The following is a 23,265-nucleotide window of genomic DNA, read 5'->3' as shown; positions in this document are numbered from 1 at the left end:
CCACCTTGACAACAGACTCCACCTTCCACCTTCCCTACGCGCCCTGAAATATAACTTAATTGTATTGCAAATGTAACTTCTAAGATTCCTTTACAAGACATGACATGTGTCATGTGAAGCTGCGTAGCCCCTTAAGGCAAGGCAAGGCAAGTTTATTTGTATAGCGCATTTCATACACAGGTTAACAAATGCAAAAAAAAGAAAGGAAACATGGAAGAAAGAAGGAATTATATTAGAGTCAAAGAACATTTAAAACATTAAGATAAAACATAAGGTAAAATGATAGTAATAATAATAATACAAAATAAAAATAATAATAATGAATTAAAAAAAAAACAAGCAGGTAATGCACGTCGTACCTCCTGTGGCACGCTGTCATACACATTGAAAGTTAAATACTATAGTACTACACTACTATGACAGTGCAAAGGGCCTTTAGTAATACATTACTACTTGGTCATTGCCATTATGGTAACAGCTCATTTATAATGCCGGGTCTTAAGGGGATAAGACTGAAATTGTATCAGGAGCCGGATAAGACGGCCTCAAAGGCTGTAAACGGCCCTCGAGACATAGGTTCGAGACATAGGTTCCCCACCCATAGGACCATACAATGGGAGTTGGAGTTTCCCAATGGGCTTTCATACACCGTCTTGCAATTTAATGTCTGCCCTGTCTCTTTCACTGTCACCGCATGAAGAGTGAGACATTTAAAATTCCTCATGTCCAGTGAATGTGACATGCAACTGTGACGGAGGTCATCTTGCACCTGTTCATCCCCTCGGGGATCGAACATGCGACCTCGTCAATTACAACAATTCGGCAATGGGAGACACAGTACGATACCGCTGGGCCAAGAGACTAGTCTCTCGGCCCAACGGCACGAGACTGTATGAAGCTATCGGAGGGAGGTTTACCAACGTTCCACGCCAACTCTGTGCTAGTTAGCCTCCGTTACACAACAGGCTTCAGTTCCTGCTTATTCTTGGGGTGTTTTCCCTTCAGCATGTGTTTCCTACCTGTTGGTCTGTTTCCAGTCTAAGTAAACTCATGTCAGCTAGGCGTGTAAAAGAGGCAGGTGGACCAAAGGTTGTGTCCAGGTGCTCCACAGGGCCTCAGAGCAGATAGAGATTATTCAACTGAAACTTTAGGTCACGACACCCAGCAGATGGTGTGTGTGTGTACCTCTGTCAGGGGCCATCCCTATATGTTCCCTGGGGTCCACTTTATGTCGGTTTTGAAAGCCATGGTGAGGTCAGGGATGGTTTTTGGTCTGGCTGGGCACAGACCTGGCTGGGCACATTATTTTTCACTCACATAGAAATGACACTCAAACTATAGAAATTGTCATTCAAAGCCAAATGCACTAAAATAGCAGGTGAGTAGTAGATTAGAGTAGACAGAGTAAATGCATTGATTGTCCGGGGGAAATTAAAGTGTCAAGTATCTTGCACAAATACCCATAATGCCCACACGGCCATTTCAAGACACACATACACAACAAGGCAGGTCGAGGTCAAGGGAGGGGGAAAAAGGCTTGTGGCCCAAGAGGTCACTGACAAAAGCACAATTCAAATGTCATTTTCTCAATTGCAATCAGGATTTTGAATGAGAAAAAAGTCTTCCAAAAGTTGATGGGGTTAGGCTGACTGACAGCAGGGAACTTTCTTCACGGAAGGTACCCAGTGTCTGGCGACAGTATAGTCATGGCTACTGACAGCTTTGGCTACCCTGGTTCCTACCAGACCTCTGTGTGTGTGTGTGTGTGTGTGTGTGTGTGTGTGTGTGTGTGTGTGTGTGTGTGTGTGTGTGTGTGCGTGTGTGTGTGTGTGTGTGTGTGTGTGTGTGTAGCTCTAGAGCCCCCTTGGCTGGTCCCAGGAAAAAATCCCCTGGAAGACAGACAGCCAGAGGTCGTTAGGGAGACCTCAGGGGGCATTGAGAAGAAGACTGCTGAGAGGAGGCTGTGCTTAGTTGCCATTAGGGGGCTTAGTCTATTTGATTTTTTTAATACTAAGGGGGGGTATTGGCAGGCTTGCAGGGGGTGTTTGTTAAAAAGGTTGAGAATGACGGTAAACAATGTAATGATAACTCAATTCTGGGCTCACCCTATGCCTGGGCCCGCGACAACTGACCTGTTGTCCCCCTCCTGCCGGCTTCCCTGAGTATTCATCTTAGACATACAGTAGGCCTAATATACTGTCCACTGTTTGAGTTTTCAATCAAATGGAGCATTTGTGTAGCAACTGGCAGCTTTGGCTGAGTCAAGTAAAAAAATCATCTGAAATAAATTTCTTACCCACACATCCAAGGCATGCATGCATTTGCCTGGTGGGCGGGCCCAGGCTAGCAGTGCAGGTGCGGGGTACTAAACAGATAATTTTGCACTGCAAGAGTGCATTCCAATATGCAACCTTGCATCCTCCACTTGTGCTTGTGGCCTGGTACCAGGAAGTAATGTGTCATGATGACATCACTGGCAACAGCATTATATTTCAACATCTCACAAAAGCTCAATTGTAAAGTCATGTTCTCATTTGCAAACTGGATGGTGAATGAAGAATAGTTCCCCAAAAGTTGTTGTAGCTAGGCTGACAGTGGGGAAAGTTCATTGTTTTCTCCACAGAGGAGAGGCCAGAAGGCCACAAGCACAAGTGGAGGACGCAAGGTAGTATATTGGAATGCAAACCATGATTTGGAGTGTGGGCAGTGCACCCCACAAATGCAGCATCATTAAGACTACGTGGGCTAATGTTGAAGTAGAACAGTGCATGTGTGTTGTTCCCATTTGTTACCGGCGTAGAATAAACAGGACAAGTCTATACAAATTGAACTTGAAAAGGGTAAAAAGACTATGGGGCAGACGATCTCTGGTAGGTGCATGTTTTTGGCCTGTTGCAGGTGTAGTAGCACCTACTTAATTTGGACGCTAGGCGGTGCTAAAGAAGCACAAATAAATTAGAAACAAAGGAGTTTTCATGACCACTAACAGACTAACCTCTGAAATTCGTGGCAACATCACTGACATAATCAGCCAATGGTTGTAGGCTTATTATGTCAATAGTTAAACGCGTTTACGCAAAAACACGAGGAACGCATAAGGCGTAAACAGGCTACAACCACAGACCTATACGGCTCTGCACAGACCACAGACTTGTCAGTGGCACAGACCTAGTAGATTATCTACACACAACACCGCGAGAAGTTTTGGCCTTCCTGCGTCCCGTAGTCGTCAGTACTGTGAACGCATAAACAAAGCTGCAGCTGTGTTTGGGACTCCGCCGAAAGCTGAATCTTTCCAGCAAAAGGGAACTTCACATCGGTAATAGGGCTCACTGTCAAGAATAATAAGGGTAGGTTAGTTTGTATGTGTCGTTTGTAAAACTGCTACTAACCATTTCCTCTTCTCTCAGTCCTCCGCTTGTCATGATGGAGCGTTGCTCTAGGTCAGTAACATTATCATTAGCCCTGACGTTGACTTTTGCTAGCAAACTTGCTAACTTACCCCAAAATGCAAGCAGATAGAAGTTGACAGCATTCCTTCTGAGACTCCCCTTGTTTCCCAGACACCTAGTAGACACCTAGTCATCTAGGTAGCAGTAATGTCAGCTACATTGTCTCGAGTGTCTTGTCATGGTGCATTGAAAGTGGCTGGTAAGTTGGCAAGGTTTCTGTATTTTGGCTACAGTGTTAGCAGATGAGTTGGCTAACATACGAAGCAATTTGATTTCTTTTTCTTCACATGGACATCCCTGTCATTCAGCCTGGTCGTATACAACGCAGTCATGAAGTGTGTGAAAGTCGTTTCAAGATTGCGTAAAATGCCAGCTGTTTGCCACTCTGAACTCGGATAGCTCTAACGTCATCCAATCAAAATGGCACTGAAATGCGAATTTGCGGATGCGTGCATCACTGTCCACCAAAATAATGTTTTGAGATCCTTCTGGAGTGACAAGTCAGCAGATGCCTGTCAGTGTGTGCTGTGCGCTCCGCTGGCTTTCGCTTCAATCAAACGACTGTTTTTTTTTGTCTTTCGTCTGGGCTAATACCTCTGAACACTTGGTCTGGCTACGTCCTAGCACCAATTTCTGTCATTAGGCTGAATAAGACTGGTTGTAAAGTCCATCCTTTTTTGGGATGACTTAACAGACTGAAGTATACAGCTTTCTCTGTTGTTGTGACAATGAGTGAGAATGGCATTTTCCCATATGTTATTTAAAATGTATGGTGCTGATGTGAGTGAACTGTGTGTGGTGTGGGCATGCAGTAGAACAAGCCTAATCATACAGACATGCCTCAAGATGAGTCCTGTGCTGTATTTTTATGCTGTTGTGCAGAGCTTTCTGGCCAGAGGTACAGCTCCATTTGTAAGCTAATAACCAATGGTGTGTTTGCATGTCTATGTGTATGTGTGCGTGTGTGTCTTCATGTTTGTGTTGTTGGGCTTGTGTTTGTGTCCGGGGTTATGTTGTGTCACCATATCCGTGTCCAGTGTCAGCAGCAGGAGCAGCAGCAGTGGCGGTAACTGCAGTGGCCCGGCCATCCTGAGCCCGTCGGCGCTGGTCCCCGTGCTGGCACCCGTGGTGGCGGCCCCCGTCTGCGACCCGCTGGGAGCCTCCCCTCCTCCCCTCGGTCCCCCCGGAGCCCCATCCTCTCCGTCGGACGAGAGCCCGCCAGCTGCCCCGAGCCCCGCGAGTCCTGCGCCCGACCCGGGACAGCAGCAGACCCAGCGGAGCCCCGTCATGGTGGACGTCAGCAAGTGGCCGCTCTTCTCGCTGCTGTCCGCCCAGGAGCTCACCAGCATACGCCAGGCCTGCGTCTTCGGAACCTCCGCCAACGAGGCCATCTACATCACCCATGACGACGAGGTCCGTGCCCCCAGTCTCCTACATGTTTGTCTGGTGCTTCTTTTCTGTTTCTGGGTGCTGGTATTGTTGTTTTGTGAGGGGTGGGGCACATCTGTAATATCACACATGAGGACGTCTCCTTCATGTTGCCTCTTTGGGCAGTCATAGGTAAACGGTTAGGATGTCAGACTTGTAGCTCAAAGGTTGCCGGTTCAGTTCCCGACCTGCCAGGTTTGTGGGGGGAGTAATTAACTGCTCTCCCCCATCCTCCTCCATGACTGAGGTACCCTGAGCATTGTACCATCCTGCCGCACTCCTCCCTTTTGAGGCGCAATTGGGGGCTAGCCCCTTGCACGGGTGAGTCATAAATGCAATTTCGTTGTGTGTGCAGTGAACACTTGCAGGGCTGTGGAGTGCTGTGTCACAATGACAATGGGAGTTGGAGTTTCACACTTCGGCTTTCACTTCACTTTATCCTTTAAAATTGTGGTCACATGGCTTGATTAACAAATATCCCGTGATAAATGCTGTACAGATTGTTTTCCGCTGAGCCATGACTTGCAGCATCAGAGAGAAGTAGTGGGTTAAACCTTTTGTGTGCATGGCAAGGCCTGTTGCTGCATTTGCTTTGGACTTTCACCACTCCAAGTCTTACTGCTAGGCCTCTTACCCTTAACCTGGTTCTCACACAGATGGATGTTCTATCTTACCCTAGCCCTGCTCCCTGCCCCATTCGCTCCTGAGAGCTTGGACATGAAGGGTTTAACCCACTGATCCCTGCTGCCACAGAGCATGGCTAAATGACCAGCCGGGCCCTGAGGCCACAGAGCATGGCTAGATGTCAATTAGTGCGGCCAAGTCACGGATGCATCTGTTTGGTGAGGTCATTTTGGCTTAGGATGGCTTCAGGCTGAAAGGCATCTGTGTAACCCTGGGGACAGTACGTTAAACATTTTAGTAAAGAGGACAAGCCAGAGAATGCTGTCTTTTCCATCCTATTATTTAGGCTCTGTATGATGCACTGCACTGCAAATGAAGACTGAGTGCGGGATTTGTACATGTAACGTTGCATTACACTACCCTTAGTTTTTATCCAAAGTAACTTACAGGGCATTGGTTAGGTGCCTTGCTCAAGGGCACATCAGCCATTGAGTAGGCGGTATGGAGTGGAAGGCTGGGATTCGAACCTGCAACCCGCTGATCTTCCATTAGGCTCTGGCTGCCCAAGAGTCCACGTAGTCAGCAAGATGGAATACGAATGACCTTGTGGATTTCCAATGCACTTGACCAGAGGAGGCATAACCTCTTCTGAAAATGGCTTTGTATGGAAGGCCGAACACAGACATGTAAAAACGTACTTATTGTGTGATCTTCACATGACTCTACTCCTGAAGATATTTAAATTGCTCCATTTGCATGTTTAGTAAGGTTTGCATTGGAATTCTGTACTGAATGAAAATCGCCCATTTAAATGCATACTCTCACATGGAAATAGGATTGCCAACAGTGAATGGAAAAAATACGGACACTTTTTTCAGGTCAGGACTGGGGGTCCTCCCCCAGAAAAAAATGTGTTTTTTAGGTGTCATTTCCTGCATTTTAACACATGTTAACGTCCCATATCCTGTTTCAGTTCAATACGGAACCCATACTTTTATCTCTAAATAAGGGACAATTCCATAGTTCAAGGGATAGTTAGCAACCGTACATGGAAATGACATGGTTTTGTTTTGGACCTCAGTAACTTGGTGCTTTCAGGGATCCAGTTATCCAGCCTGACCATAATTGGATCATTTCTTATCTGATGTGCAGAAAAAAAAACTTGTGTTATTTATTATTTCTTGTGGGTACATAGGTAATTTAGAGTACTCTTTGGTTTATGAGCATGTATTAACACCATCATTGCTTCATCCTCTGCTGTGTGTGTGTGTGTGTGTGTGTGTGTGTGTGTGTGTGTGTGTGTGTGTGTGTGTGTGTGTGTGTGTGTGTGTGTGTGTGTGTGTGTGTGTGTGTGTGTGTGTGTGTGTGTGTGTGTGTGTGTGTGTGTGGGGGCACGTGTTTACGTGTGTGTGTGTTGTAGGTGTTTGTGGTGGGGCTGAACTGCAGTAACTGCCTGGGCACGGGGGACAGCCAGAGCACCATCGTCCCCAAGAGGCTCGACTCCCTGTCGGGCAAGAAGGTGGCCAGCCTCAGCTACGGCAGCGGCCCTCACGTCCTACTGTCTACCGAGGGTAAGGGGACCTTGCATTGCTTCTTTCTCGTGTGTGTGCGTGTTTGTGTATGTTACTGCCTGTCGGAGAAAAAGGTGGCCATTCTCAGCTATGGCAGTGCCCCTCACATTCTACAAGTAGTGCGTGTGTGTGCGTGCGTGCGTGTGTGTGTGGCCACAGAGGGTATACGTATGAGTATTAAATTACCTAAATTGTTACCTTGTATGAGGGTCTGGCGAGAGTCAGGCTAGCTCCACCCTAACCATTAGACCACAGCTGCCTCCTAAACCTCTGTGGTATAAATCCTCCTCCTCGACTCCTCACCTGGCCTCACCTGGCCTCACCTGGCCCTGAGCCAAGCCAGCCGGCCGTCTGAGGAAACGTGCCGCTAAGCCGTCACAGCCGTGTGCTTTAACCTCCAGAGCAGCTGGTGGATCTGCTGGGCGAGTGTTCAGGTGTGCAGGCATTCCCGGTTCTAGGCCATTTGAAGCCCTCGGCGAGCGAGCACCCCATTTTCCTTTTTGTTCCATTAGAAATGGGCATCGGTAAACATCAGAGTTGGATTTTTGAGTGTTACTATGGCGCCCCCAAGACATTTGGTGCCCTAGGCGAACGCCTTGTCTGCATATGTCTATTGCCGGCCCTATGTGCAGGGGCAGGAGATCAGCCAGCGAGCATTCAGGGTTAATGCTGCTGGAGCAGTGCCATGTCATCTGGTTAATCTGCCCTAACAGAGGGGGGAGACCCCCTGGTTCAAAGAGTGAAAGTTATTTTATTTGTTGCTAGGTGAGTTTTGAATAAAATGGATTTCACTGATTGACTAGCCTACTCGGCTAAAGAGATGAGGCTTTCCTTCGTCTCTTACTACTACTTACCACTACTACAATTAAAATACAGCATATTGGACAGACCAGTATGACAACTGTTAAGACTGCTTCCTCAGTTTCTTAGTAATGCACATACCTAGATACAGCCTGAGCCTTTCACAGGGCAGCCTAGATCCTTGTAATTGTTCGATTCTATCTCCAGACACGCAAGTGTCTCCTGCTGGGCTGCACATGTTTCTGTGACTCTCTTGTTTGTCCTCCATGGTCACTTGAAGACACATTGGTTACAAATGACCTTGCTTTACCTTATATCGTGAACGAGTAGAGTGAATGTTTTAAAAGTTTTAAATTCAGCACAACAAGTTCAGCATTCGTCTGTTGCGATTGTGTGTCCTACCATTTTTTTCCTTACATAGTGCATGAGTGTAGTGAACGTTGTAGCATAAATGTTTTAACTTTAGGGCTTCAAGTTGTGTGTGTGCGTGTGTCCACAAATGGGGAGCTGTGATTCCTTAATTCCTTAATGCACAAATTACTGTGTAGAGAACCTTTTTTATGTAGAATAACCTTGTTTTATTTCCTTACATAGGGACCAAGTTAAGTGAAGTGAAGGTTTAACGGTTTTAAATTCAGAGTTTGTTGTTTGTGGCCGTATGTGCGTTTCTCCACAGATGGGGAGCTGTTTGCTTGGGGCCATAACGGTTATAGCCAGCTGGGCAATGGCAACACTAACCAGGGAGTGGCGCCCACACTGGTGACACACAACCTGCAGAACAAACGCATCCGGGAGGTCGCCTGCGGTTCACACCACTCCATGGCAGTCACATCTGAAGGAGAGGTAAGGTGTGCGTGTGTGTCTGTCTGCGTGTCTGTCTGTGTGTCTGTCTGTGTGCCCATCTGTGTGTGTGCCTCTGCGAGGTAGCCTGCAGCTCACACCACTCCATGGCGGTCACGGGAGGTGAGCTGGCAGTGGTGTGTGTGTGTGCGTGTGTGCGTGTGTGCGTGTGTGCGTGTGTGCGTGTGTGTGTGTGTGTGTGTGTGTGCGTGTGTGCGTGTGTGCGTGTGTGCGTGTGTGCGCGTGTGCGTGTGTGCGCGCGTGCGTGTTTCTGCATTGGGGAAAGTTACTGCTTTCAGGCCAACCAGAATGGAGCCAGTGCCGGTGCCCGCACCAGTTACTTGCGGCAATGAAGTGCATACCTGCTAACCACCCGAAGTTTTTCTGCATGTGACTGTGTTATCCGGATTAACCTGCTGACGCCCACGTTGTCGTCACGGTTCGTGGAGAAAAACAAGTAATTTTTGGTTTGGAAACGCTGAGATCTGTGGTCTGAACAGGCAGACCAGTTCGTGATTAGGTACGGGAACGGACACCGGCACGGTTATCAATCGGCCTGAATGCGCCAAGAGAGATAAAGATCCCCGTATGTGCATTACATACTACCTGCCTCCTGGGCTGCGTGTCAGTGTTTGGATTTGTGTTTTGTGGTTGGTGTTCTCTCCTGTGATGATTAGTCAGTTTTGCTGGGGGCTTTCGATGTGCCTGAGCCAGTCAAAGTAAATTGATGCAGTACTAATGCGTCTCTGTAGAAGTGATTTGACTGAGTCACCCTGCCCTGTGAGTTCCTGTGAGAGACTGAATCCCTGTTGCTCTAGGGGAGATCAGATCTTGCAGCTCTGGTTGAATAAGAATACGGATCTGAGGTAGGGGGGCTCCGTTGCAAAATGGGGGACATTAGTTTATTTTATTTTATTTTTTTAGTACTAAGGGGTTATGATTGGGGGGGTTGTTCAAAAAACGTTGAGGACCACTATTTTAGGGCTGGCCTTTTGCACATTCCAGATTTGTTAACGCGAGGCTTTCATATCTGACACAGAAGCCAAACCACATCGGAGGCTGTTATGTAATAAAGCTACCCTGACACTTTGCAGCTTTGGTCTGTGTTTGAAATGCAAATGAATACATTTCTCACAGTGCACTGACACATCAGTAAGGTACCAGAAATAAACAAATCGTCTGGTTTGCCACTGGTATCACAACTTTTGGTCTGTGGCTGAAATGCAACCTTAGAAATTTAGAAGTCATGGAAAACGCTGGATACACTTAAAATTACCCATAATGATGACGACTATAACTGTTTTAGTATAGGGCATTTGGTACAATCATGCAGCTCACAGAGCAGTAATAGTTTGGTAGGAACATAGTACAGGTTTGTGAGTGTACTGGAAGCCAACAGACTGCTAGCAGAGTTCGGCAGTAGAATATTATTAAAACTCCCTCCCCAAGATTTGTTACATTACACTTAGCTGACGCTTTTATCCAACGCGACTTTGATATTAAAGGGTGTTGGTTACAGTTTCTGTAGCAATGTGGGTTTAGGTGCCATGCTCAAGGCCACTTCAGCCATGATGGGGATTGAACCTTGAACCTGTGATCTGGAGTCCAACTCCCTTACCATTAACACCATGAGGAGTAAGGGATTTCTAGAGGTTCTTCTAGAATTTTACTGGAACACTCTACAGCTCCCATAGACGTCTGTGTTAAAAATCTCGCAAAGACATTATGACATCATAATGAGAACTCAAAATTTGGGCAAAATTCTAATCACATATTTGTGATGGTACTCCTCAAAGGGTTTTAACACCATGACTGAGGTGTCGGCCTCAACCTTTTATCTCGGCGATTTCATACTTATGTTTCAATGCCAGAGCGTTGTGAACCAATGTCTGTGAGCAATTATAATCTGATCAGATTTCTCAAATGGTTTATTCATAGCTGGATTATATGGGGAAGGTAGATTATGCATGCATGTTCAAGGTGATGATACGGTTTTAGTCCATAAGAGAGGCACACACTGTAGCTCCCAAACTTACTCCTGCTACGTTTGAAGTGTGCTGAATCAGGTGGCGGGGGAAATATAGGTTAGCTGCATAGCAAGTAAGTGGCTTGCTGTGCTTTAGCTGCTTAGCTGCCTGGCAGCAGGCGGCATGTGACCCAGCTGTGCTAATCCACCACTATTGTCTATGGGAGAGAGAGAGGGAGAGAGACACCACTATTGTCTATGGGAGGGAGAGAGAGAGAGAGAGACACCACTATTGTCTGAGAGAGGGAGAGGGAGAGAGACTTGCGTACTGCAATCTTGCGTCACAGTGGCGCCCTGCCCACCGATGCAGAAAGTATGAAGGAATGGCAGGTTATGCAATTTTAGGATCTTTGCCATATGGTTAGCAGCATTAACGCCAAATTTAATGGGTTATGTGTGTGAACTTTTTTTGCATTTATATTAACAAGATTTGGCATATGAAAAAATTAAATGAAAATCTCAACATATCATGGCTTTCGGGCGCTTCTATATAACGCGATGCAAACAAATGGTGAACTAAGCAACATCCGAACGTCAAGAACATCCTTGGTGTGTTGTATGCCAGAGTAAGACTTGCACTATTCTAAGATTTTTTTTTGGTCTTTTAACAACTTAATTTGACAGTTTGAGAGGTGGACAGGAAGCGAATGGGGGAGAGATGCACTAAATCACTTTCTGTCACCGATGTTTGACTCCATTTCATTGGTGTTGGGTAGCTTTAATAGGCTAAATCATTTTACTGTAAATCACTGGCGTTGAATTAATCTCCTGGTCGCTGAAGGGGTTGCATCCAGTCCACTGCGGATGTGTTTCAGAATACCCTCTCAGTGACACACTACAACTTGGTCATCGCCATTCTGGTAACAGCAAATTTATAACACCGTGGTGGGGATAAGATTCAATGGTATATGCAAACTTAAAGGTAAAATTGGCACTGCCAGAGAATGGCGGGAAGTACAGTACAGGAGGAAGGTAAATCAATCACTCAATCAAGGGGGGATGTAAAATAGATTATTTCCAGAAATGGTACAGTATTACCAGAGAGAGTAGAGAGAGAGAGGTTCCATTGGCCCATTGTTTCCGGGTTCTATTATTGCAAGGGGAAGGGGGTGGAAATGCCCCTTTAGGCAGACCTAAGCAGACCTAAGCAGACCTAAGGATGACACGCCCCTTTAGGCAGACCAGAACCTGGTCACGTTAGGTGCCCATAGAAACCTATTATGTTGGCATATCTCTATACTTAAAGAATCTCTGGTATTACTTTAACAAAAGCCCTGTGAAATGATTGTTAGAAACTGGTTTGCTTTTTTGTCTTTGCACGCGAAGGCCCTATTAACCTTGTTTCCGTTTTTCAGTTCTAATTTCTTTTTCAATGTCATTTTTTTGCATATGTCAAACATTTTCTGTCTGTCCGTCTGTCCACAGCTGTATGCGTGGGGCTACAACAACTGTGGCCAGGTGGGCTCGGGCTCTACGGCCAACCAGCCGACGCCTCGCAAGGTGTCCCACTGTCTGCAGAACAAGCACGTGGCCAGCATCACCTGCGGACAGACCTCCTCCATGGCCGTCGTGGACAACGGAGAGGTGAGAGGAGAGGGGTGTTTGGGAGGCCGCAAATGCACTGTATATTGGTGTGGTTAGTAAGTAAACAATGAAGTATAATGTGTTTTACTGTAGCCAGGGTGATCAATCGGGAGCACATACTCAAACCAGTTATGTCTGATCACTGACCTCCATGGTCGTGATGGACAAAGGAGAGATGAGGAAAGAGTTTTGGGAGGGTGCAAATAAACAATGAAGTATAATGTGGTTGACTGGGGTGATCAGTTGGGAGCACGTTAGCCACTTAGGTCTAGTCATTGATCTCGTCCATGGCCATGGTGGACAATGGAGGTGAGAGAAGAGGGGTGAGAGGTTGCAAATAAACAATGGTGTATTGGTAAATAAACAATGGAAATTAACGGTTGGCTTTGGGGTGTGGTGTAATCAGACCTGAGTAGCTTAAGCGGTGTGAACACCGGAGAGGCAAATACTGTAGGGATAGGAGGTAGAATGTTCCATGGATTATTGGCAGAGGTGGCCAAAGTAAAAGTAGAAGTAAATTTTTGGTGTAAGTACAACACAAGCACGTATTACATAGAGGTTACACCAGTTATTCCATTGCACCTAATGAGGTAGCTAGACATTGTTGCTGAAAAAAAAACTGGCCATGTACCTGCATAATTGGGTACATCGCTCTATTGTAGACCGGTTAGTTATTTAAAAGTTACATGTGTTGGAAGGAATCTATGGCAGGTTTTGTTCTTTACCAATTATCAGAAGTGGCCAAAGTAAAAGTAGATGTAAACACAACAAGTTCATGCTGATGTGTTTGGGCTTATTGGCTATTTAATAATGTGGGGAAATCGGACCAGAGGCATTAGACTTGGACACATTTGGTGACGTTTTTGGAGTTTGTCCAAAGGTTATCCATGCTGTAACCTAAATGGTATTTGGGGCAAGAGGCTTAGAGTTTGGGTAATGTAAGCTGTTGCATGATTGGCATCAATACCATTCTGCGTAGACGTGGCCCAAATCTGTGTTTTGCGTTTTGGGAATACAATAAACACAGACTATACAGGCAATTACAACATTATACAAGGACAAGACTGAAAAGCAAACAAAGCATACACAGTAGATTCAAATAAAAATGAAAAAAATCCTGGCAGTTAGCATAATAATATAGGCTAAAATAGATTGTGGTTCCTTCTTGCAGATGTATGGCTGGGGCTGACTGTTGTTAGTGTTATTGCAGGTGCATGGCTGGGGCTACAATGGCAAGGGTCTTTCTTTGTGGGTCAATGACATTTTAGTAGTCACACATATCAGGGTGTTGCAACCACAGCTAATGTCACTATTTTATGGATTGAATGGATTTTTGTTTTATTTTTAGTAGATAGTTTAAGAACCACATTCATTGCTGCATATTAACTACCAATTTCTAATTAACATGTGGACATTAGCTGTGGTTGGACCAACTGATATGGCAATGGCAATTGTCTGTTGGGTTGGGGCAACAAAGGCAACCACACACACACACACACACACACACACACACACACACACACACACACACACACACACACACACACACACAGACACACACACACACACACACACACACACAATGGGCAGCTGGGTCTGACTGTCAATTATTCTCTGCAAGTGTATGGCTGTGGCAATGGCTTTTGTGCATTTGACCGTGTGTGTTTTTTTCTGCAGGTGTACGGCTGGGGCTACAATGGTAATGGTCAGCTGGGTTTGGGCAACAATGGCAACATGCTGGTGCCCTCTCGCCTGGTGGCCTTGCAGGGCTTCTGTGTGCAACAGGTAAGTACAGATGGATGGCCTCAAGTTCAACACATACACACACACAGACCTAGCCTCGCGAGCCATCCACGTACTTCCGCCAAAGGATTAAATGCGAAATGAAATGGTAGTAGTATTATGGGATGGTCAGGACCAGGTTAACACACACCTGCCGTAGTCATGAGTTTCTGCATGCAGCAGGTAAGAATTGACAACCTCAACACACACAAACTTGGGCTTTGCGTTTGTATGTGGTTGTGTAGTACAGCGTGTGCATGCATTTATAGAGTATGACCCTGATAGAGTTGTTGCAAGCCAGTGTGCACATGTGCAAGGCAGTTCCACGGTGACTTAAATGTCATGCCTGCTTGTATGAGATGTACATTGATCTTAATGATAGGAAATTAAGATAATCCACAGCCGCCAAGCGAAGGCAGTTATAACCTCTAGTTTATTCTCTGGCCAGTTGATTCATTCATGAGCCGGATAGCTCATTAATATCCTGATGACTCGGCTGTTTTGCGTCTCGCATAAGACATAAGACGTGGTCTGTGTGAAGATGAGATCAGCCAGACATCCCAGATGTAAGCTTCCACAGAGCATAGATTTATGATGTATTTTGAGCTCATTTTCCATAGAAGTATTTTACCATTTGATCCAACTTGTGTTTGGCAGGGTAAAACAAGTGAGTTTTTTTCCTCCAATTTAAAATGCATACTTGTCTTTGCACCAAAGACTGCAGAGAGAAGACGGTTCACTTGCATCATAAGTGCAGTATGGCATAACTCCCCCCGGGAGTCACTTTCTTCTTCTACTGTCAGTACTGGCGGCGTGGTAAATTGCAATGCCTCTACTGTCAGTGCTTGAGTTTGGAACAGAACAACACATAATTTTTGTCAACTGTCATTACTTATCCCCTGCAATTAACGCTCACCGACAGCTGTAGTTAATTTGGCCACAAACGGAACAATGACAACCGGACATTTTCTATCGATCAGAGCCGATACACGCGGCAGCCACTCGCACTCACAATGCAATTAAAATCCCGAACATCTGGAGTGACCAGGGAGTCGCATTATATTTCATTGACCTGTATTACACAGTGGCCAATGCATTTTCCAGGCAGTTGTGCTCAATCTCCTTTGCTGTATCTTTGCTGCATTGGAAGCGAGTTCTGCGCCGCTCTTCCTCTTCCCCTTCCTGTATTCACTAGGGCTGGGTAAAATAATCGATTCAATCGATAATCGATTGATATCATTTAAAATTCACATAATCGATTCACAGGGCACAAAATCGATTTTTTTGGTTCTTTTTGTTATTTTTGTTTAATATATGTCTATGGAAAATACCCAGTAGGTATTAGTCAATTAGGCCTTGGCCTACTTATTACAAATTAGCAATCTGGTAACACTGTCAAGCCACAGCCCTTTGACATTTATATATAAAATAAGCAACAGCATCTTTTGGGGGAAATCCTGGCACCAAGAAGGGAACGGATTGAATCGATTCGGAGTGAATCGAACGAATTGAAACGTGATTAATCGATTCAAAGCCCTAAGAATCGAAATCGAATCGATACAGGAACATGACTGTGATACCCAGCCCTAGTATTCACTCTGATGAATTTGGGTTTCTGTGATGAAGACTGAAGGCTATCTGTTCTCCAGAATTAGTGTTGTACTTTTAAAGATAAATAATGCCCACAACAAGCAATTCATTGATCAACGGAGCAGTTCATGTCTGGGTATGGCTTCAGTGTATCTACATGTAATGACGTCCTTGCAAAGTACATAATAAGTATAAATCATGTAAGAAGTTTATTATAGGATACACTACCCCTTTGCCACACATTGTATTAAACTCTACCTTGTGTTAAATATTGTTAAACTCAACCTTTGATGAACACGTCTTACTGTGTGTGGTTCCCCAGATTTCGTCGGGCTATGCTCACACCCTGGCGCTGACGGACGAGGGCCTGCTGTACGCGTGGGGTGCCAACACCTACGGCCAACTGGGCACCGGCAACAAGAGCAACCAGCTCAGCCCCGTGCAGATCATGACCGACAAGCAGAGGTGAGAACATAACACAGGATTATTCATTTATTTATTGATTTAAATTTTTGAATTTTTGACTTTTTGATATATGGGTCAATGATGTTTTAGACATAGCCCACGTCAGGGTGGTGCAACGGCAGGTAATTGTATTGACTTTTTTAGTTTTTAGTGGATTATCTTAGAAGCATACATGGGTTTCCCATTTGTAAGCAATCCCTGGCTGTATGGTCCCTAGCTGCACATTCAACCTGTGATTGTTGGAAACTGCTGTCACTCAAAATAAAATGTGCTCACGTGGTTGACTGCTTAGCATCTTGCCCCTCCTCACAGCGCAAATGTCTGTAATCGGAAATCTTTGTTCATTGCTGTAAATTAATTACCAATTGCTGATTCATATATGGACTGATTGGGTGTCCATTCACTGTTTGGATCTGAATTTACCCAAACATGATGATTGGGTTAAAAAATGGTCTAGTCATTTTGAACTTCAACAGAGTTCCTGCATCATGGGGCTTGACAGCTGTTGGCAGTGCCAGGGGTTATGCCATGTGGGAGGCAGATTATGCCAGTGAGAGCAGAGTATACCAGTCCAGCAGTACCAAAGGCAGACTTGACATAACAAGCTTAAGGTTGTGTTGTATTGTGTGATAAATAATAAAGGGCATACCATTGTTTAGCAGACTAACCATGTTGTGGTGTTAGTACACCTACAGTTGGTAAGCTGTGGCTTCACTTTGGAGGTTGTAAAGCAACACTGAGCCAGGGTATTAGGAGTGATCTTGAATAAGAGCAAAGGTCCCTGATGTTTTCTGCATTAAAGGATTATCCTTGTGTAGTTTGCAGTTGCAAATTTAAAAATGGGACAATTTTCAAGTTCAAGTTTATTGTAGATAAAAGAAATGTACTTTGGTGTGGCCACAGCAACACTGAGTGGCCATAGTACAGCACCATCGTGAAAGTGAAAGTTCCGGTTCCGGTGACATGGCCTCAGCTTGAAAACCCTTTGTCCTCACCAACCCCGGGAAATTTTGAAATTAACTAACAATGAAATAATGATATCTAAAAATAGTAGGGAATGAACCTTCGATCGGCGAAAGAGGTAACAGAACTACATGAGCTGAAATTTGAGAAAAAAACGAAGAAGAAGAAGAACCCAGAAAAAGACATGGCGGCGACAGGTGATATCCAACAAATGTTTGATCAACTAAAAGAATCTTTACTGAGAGAATTTAAAGACCTTAAAGATGAACTGAAGGAGTTCCGTCAGGAAAGTGAGCGCGACATCAAAAGCTTAATGCAAACAACAAAAGAGACCCGTGAAAAAGTGGAATCTATGGGAAGTATTATCGATCACTTGGAAGAAAGAGTTAGTCATTTGGATGACTGTGAGGCGGGGAAAGACGCAATAACCGAATCTATGTTGTCAAGAATTGATAAACTGACTGACCAAGTGAATTACCTAGAAAACAAGTCCAGACAAAATAATGTCTGTTTTTACAATGTGGCTGAAAAAAGTGAAGACGGGGACATGAAAGCATTTCTAAAGCAATTCATCACGGAGAACATTGGGGTCACAGAAGAATTAGACCTGGTGCGTGCCCACCGCACCAAAACAGTGAGCGGGGACCCATTATTGTGGCCTTTCGTGACTTTGAGGTGAAACAGAAGGTTCTGCAAACGGCATGGCAAAAAGGTGAAATCATCTACAAGGACCAGCGGATCTTCCTGGACAACGACTATACCTATAAAGTAAGACAAGAAAGAGCATTGTACAAACCCATTAGGCTACAGTTGAAAGAACGCAATGTTAAAAGCCACATTCTCCCACCAGCAAAGCTAAAAGTCTTCAACAGTGACGGATCAACTACAACTTTTTCGAACGCAGCTCAAGCAGCAAAAGAATTAAAGCGCAAAGGACTATATGATGGATAGACCGACAGCCTAGTATGAGGCGCCGCCTAGCCAATATGTCAGGAATTGCATACACATCACCGCTAAAAGCTTGCACGTACCTTACTTTTCCTCGCACATCACCGCTAAAAGCTTGCACGTACCTTACTTTTCCTCGCACATCACCGCTAAAAGCTTGCACGTACATTAATTTTCCTTGCACATGCACCCGAAAGGTTTGCACGTACACTGTTATTTGCTTGCACTCGAACAGGAAAACGTTGTGCATACGCCACATTTTCATGCACGCAGTAACAAAAATCTCACACACAAACTACAGGGTCCCCGCGGTGCATTAAAAAGTATTAAAAAGCATTAAATTTAGAACATGTGATTTAAGGCCGTGAAAAGCATTAAATTTAGCCATTTTTTGAGGTGTGGCATTAAATATGAAAAGGCCTGGACAGTCTTCCGTAAAAACATTGTTTCATAACTATAAGGCGGCAACAAGGTTTCGAGACTGTCAGTCATGCCTGGGGTAAACAATGCACTCGATAGTGACAGACCCGCCGGGGTAGCAGACCCTATCGTTCGGATCCCCCTACTGGATGATGGCGATGGCTGACTAAATCCCATCCACCACAGTGCGTGTGACTGACAGTTGAAGTACAGTTGAAAGTGAAACTTGTTAAATTTCATCAACCAATGTGCAGCGTGGAAGCGATATTTGTGGTACCAGTTTACTCGGCGAAAGCGCAAGTCTTAGAATGACTGCATTGTTTTCAAACTTTGTATCTCGTCATCTAGCCTGCTTGTGCTCTATAATGCTCCTTCTCCTAATGTTAGCCATGCCCTCTCGTTTAGGTTTGTGTTTGCTAACGCATATAATTTCATGAATGCATGATGAATGCATTCACAATATGCTACTTCAAAGTGTCCTGGAGCTTCGTGGCGTATTATTTGATGCTGTCAGATGCTAATGCAATCCGAAGTAAGCACGAGTGTAGTGAATTTGCAAGCAGTGGAAATGCGTTGAAAATGTAATATAAATCGGGCGAGTAACGGAGTGTTTTCTACGAGGTTAAATGTCGCAATGAGGATATGCGAGGATGTCCAAATCGGTAACCGCGTGGTGTTTGCATCGCTATTCCAGTCGCCGCGTGTCCGCGGTTAGGGAAATGTTTGTGGAATTCATATCAAGTTCCACTGCTGCTGTTTCTTTGCTCCCACTCTGAAGAACGACTTGCTAAACTGAAAGTAGAGCGCCTATGATGGAGCTGGGGGGAACAAACAGGAGGAGCAGTCCAGAGCTGAGCAGTCGTTTCGTTTGAACCCTTTTGACGCCACAGGTGTTATCTCTCCTAGACTGAGGTGCACTGCACTCCAATATTTATCCATTATAAAAGCTGAATTGTTGGTCCATTTTTAATTTTTATATTGAAGGTATTTCATGAAATGTCATCAAACTTTTCAAATATACACAATTTTGAAATGGTTTCAGTTTTGGATGATTTTTTGGTTAATGGGTAGTGTGTGTGCGCGCCACCTCACTCTTTTTTTGTTGTCATCTCTATGGTTAAATTAAGCACAAAAATGACTAGGGTATTAGAGTTTGGGCCCACCTATGCAGCAGCCAGATCAACTGAAAGAATATTTTAGCACATGGAGTTACACAGATGCTGGCTACTTGATTTGAAATTATAATGAATTATCTAAGGAAGGGGCCGATTTCATGAAAACTCCCGCAACATACAGAAACCTCTTTGACAAGTCATGACAAACATCTGGTGCAGAAAGTGACTAGGGAGCAGGCAATGAGAATAAAATAACGCAGTGAGCAGTGTGAATGTATCTATTACATTACATTATAGCAATGTAATAGCAATATTATACCATGTAACACACACACGCACACCCGTGTAGTGGTATTAATTTTAATGTTGGAGGTCTTGAAAATGGTATTAAAAAGTATTAAATTGGGTGATGAAAAATGTGCAGATACCCTGAAACTACTTTGACCTCGCACACACACCACTTTTGCCTCTCACACATACACACATTACACTCATACGCACAATACTTTTATTTGCACATGCACGCCAAACGCTCACACATAATTAGACTTTACTTCGCACATATCCCACTTTTCTATGCACATACACCCTTAAGCTAGATTAATGCTTCGCTCGCATAGAATCTGCGTCCGTCCGTTTTCTGTCTATGCGAGTCCACGCCCCCCTCTCAGAGGCTCTGCGCCCGTCGTCTAGCGCCTCGAAAAAAATCTAACTATCCGTCGGACGGACGCGGAGTACGCAGACAAAAAGGCACTATGATTGGTCGTCTCGCTACTTCCTTGTTCTGTTCTTGTGGCAGCGCAATGCCAGTAGTTTGCGAGAGCAGAGCTGTATTCTGTTAAAAACTTTATTAATGCCTTGTGTGTAAATGTGTGTAAATACACGAAGCTAAGCTAAGTAACAAACAATGCATCAGTTGAACACTCGTGGCACAATGCCTGCGGTTTTACTATCGTTCCTCCACCGAATGTAAACACACATCGGCAGAATCAACTGTCTTAACATGCTTGCATTTTCTGCTCGTGAAAACAGACTGGGTATGTCAAATAATGATACCAGTGCATTGCCTTTGCAATGTGTGTGAAAATACCTAGCTAACCGGGATAGAAAGCAACATTGCTTAATAATGACCGCAGTGCTTACAATGTAGTGAAAGTAGCCTAATCGCGCAATTTCAAATGTGGCTGGCAACGAGACCTCGGACCTCGCAGAGCTCGCAGATGCATGAATACAAAATTGGTTCGTGGCCACTCCCACGCGACTTTTCACGCTCGCAGTTGCTGAAGTCTAATCTGACCTTTAAAGCTCGCACACATACCAGTGTTACTACGCACATGCTTGACTTTTCCCTCACGCACATACCACTTTTTTCTTACACATCACTACCATTCAAAATCGAGATTTCAGATGGTGTTTATGACAGGGAAATGGTATGTGTGCGACGACGTTAGTGTTGTGTGTCTCTGAGAAAGTGGTGTGTGTGTGTGTGTATGTAAGTTGTAGTGTGTCACACAAAAAGTGTTGTGTGTGCGAGCTAACATGTAAATTAAGGGCCGAGCTCCGCCCAGGTGCCAGCTCATTGCAGAAAGTGCAGGTGTGGCAGAGGTGGTGGCCCCAGTGGATCTTCTGAAGAGTGCATTGACCTCATCTTGGACCGAGTCTGCTGATGGTGTTGGTGTCGAATTATTAGAACGAGCTAAATTGTTAACACCTGCCTGGATGTTAACGCCTGAATTTCCAGGAGAATCTATAATTGTGTTTAAAAGCCCTATAGCCTGATTTAACATGGCGTCCCTGTCCCTGGTATGCGCAGCCATTTCGAAGTCCGTTCGTCAGTCCGTTAAATGTGCGAGCAACCCACGTTCAGGCAAAGAAAGTGGGTTGGGCTGGTTTTCCGGTTGTTGTTTTTTCACTTCCTGTCTTGAGTGGACGCTAATATTTTTATTTCTGAAACTGTATCACCATTCATTTTATTATTTATATATATATATTTTTTACATAATAGAAGGGTAACGTTCAGAATGGTCAGAATATTCAATGTTTTCTTACTCGGTCTGCATTTGCATAATGAGCTGGCACCTGGGCGGAGCTCGGCCCTTAATTTACATGTTAGCTCGCACACACAACACTTTTTGTGTGACACACTACAACTTACATACACACACACACACACACCACTTTCTCAGAGACACACAACACTAACGTCGTCGCACACATTTCCCTGTCATAAACACCATCTGAAATCTCGATTTAGAATGGTAGTGATGTGTAAGAAAAAAGTGGTATGTGCGTGAGGGAAAAGTCAAGCATGTGCGTAGTAACACTGGTATGTGTGCGAGCTTTAAGGGTGTATGTGCATAGAAAAGTGGGATATGTGCGAAGTAAAGTCTAATTATGTGTGAGCGTTTGGCGTGCATGTGCAAATAAAAGTATTGTGCGTATGAGTGTAATGTGTGTAGGCCTATGTGTGAGAGGCAAAAGTGGTGTGTGTGCGAGGTCAAAGTAGTTTGTGTGTGAGATTTTTGTTACTGCGTGCATGAAAATGTGGCGTATGCACAACGTTTTCCTGTTCGAGTGCAAGCAAATAACAGTGTACGTGCAAACCTTTCGGGTGCATGTGCGAGGAAAAGTAATGTACGTGCAAGCTTTTAGCGGTGATGTGCGAGGAAAAGTAAGGTACGTGCAAGCTTTTAGCGGTGATGTGCGAGGAAAAGTAAGGTACGTGCAAGCTTTTAGCGGTGATGTGTATGCAATTCCTGACATATTGGCTAGGCGGCGCCTCATAGCCTAGTGCAGGGGTGTCAAACATACGGCCCGCGGGCCGCATCCGGCCCGCGGGAGGGTTCCATCCGGCCCGGATGTAAAAAAAAAAAAAAAAAAAAAAAACTTTTTTTTTTTTTTTTTTTAAATGAGATAACCGAAATTCGCAATTACGGGCATCGGGTCAAAATCGAAACCTGCATGACATTAACCCAATGGTCCCTCTGTTACACTGTATATATGTAGTAAAGTGCACATCACACTTCTATTATAAATAGTGAATTTGTACTGTAACAGGCATTTCATAAAGCTCATATATTATAGACCTCATATATAGAGATAACATGTTCATACTTCTTATTGTATTGGTATTGGTTGTAATTAAATAATAAATATAATTGGATTTGTATTGGTTCCTATTAAGCTCAAACTGGAAACGAGATGTTAGAATGCGTGAAAATGCAGGAAATTACATATAAGAAATACAAAATTTTCTGGGGGAAAACCCACAGACCCCCTGCCAAAATTAACTGTCACATATTTAATTAATTGACGGTTGCCAATGAATGAATGAAGTCAAGGAAATTTTGCATAGGATTATCAATATTGCATTGCTTTCTACATATTCAACACACTTAAAACGTGATAGTACTGAACACTAATCCTCTGCTTTATATATATATATTTTTTTTTGCGATGATGTTAATAATGCGGCCCGCTTGAGGTCCACATGGGTTGTATGCGGCCCCCGGACCAAAATGAGTTTGACACCCCTGGCCTAGTGGATTATGGAAGATTTGTCTTTTTTCTTCCTGCTCCTCCCTGTTTTTTCTTTTTTTTTTCCTCTTTACTGAGGTCACTAAAAGGCTGGACGACGAACTGCGCAAGTGGCCTAC

At 44.5% G+C, this 23,265-nt stretch overlaps 1 protein-coding gene across 2 annotated transcripts in view; it reads left to right on the top strand.

Moving 5' to 3' along the window:
- Positions 1–3,190: 3,190 nt before the first annotated feature.
- Positions 3,191–23,265, top strand: part of rcbtb1 (regulator of chromosome condensation (RCC1) and BTB (POZ) domain containing protein 1) — a 38,720-nt gene continuing 18,645 nt past the window's right edge. Inside the window, exons 1-7 of one of the 2 annotated variants that reach the window (XM_063211585.1) lie at positions 3,191–3,350; positions 4,490–4,865; positions 6,925–7,075; positions 8,553–8,719; positions 12,168–12,326; positions 14,004–14,111; positions 16,021–16,163. In XM_063211585.1, the coding sequence (XP_063067655.1) occupies positions 4,740–4,865; positions 6,925–7,075; positions 8,553–8,719; positions 12,168–12,326; positions 14,004–14,111; positions 16,021–16,163 (854 nt within the window). In that variant the 5' untranslated portion in view covers positions 3,191–3,350; positions 4,490–4,739. Of the gene's footprint in view, positions 3,351–4,462; positions 4,866–6,924; positions 7,076–8,552; positions 8,720–12,167; positions 12,327–14,003; positions 14,112–16,020; positions 16,164–23,265 lie in introns of those variants that run through there. The other variant, XM_063211586.1, reaches the window with a different exon arrangement.

The sequence above is a fragment of the Engraulis encrasicolus genome, chromosome 12 (assembly GCF_034702125.1).
Source record: "Engraulis encrasicolus isolate BLACKSEA-1 chromosome 12, IST_EnEncr_1.0, whole genome shotgun sequence".
In the NCBI taxonomy this organism is placed as follows: Eukaryota; Metazoa; Chordata; class Actinopteri; order Clupeiformes; family Engraulidae; genus Engraulis; species Engraulis encrasicolus.
This window is presented reverse-complemented; position numbering and strand designations above follow the sequence as displayed.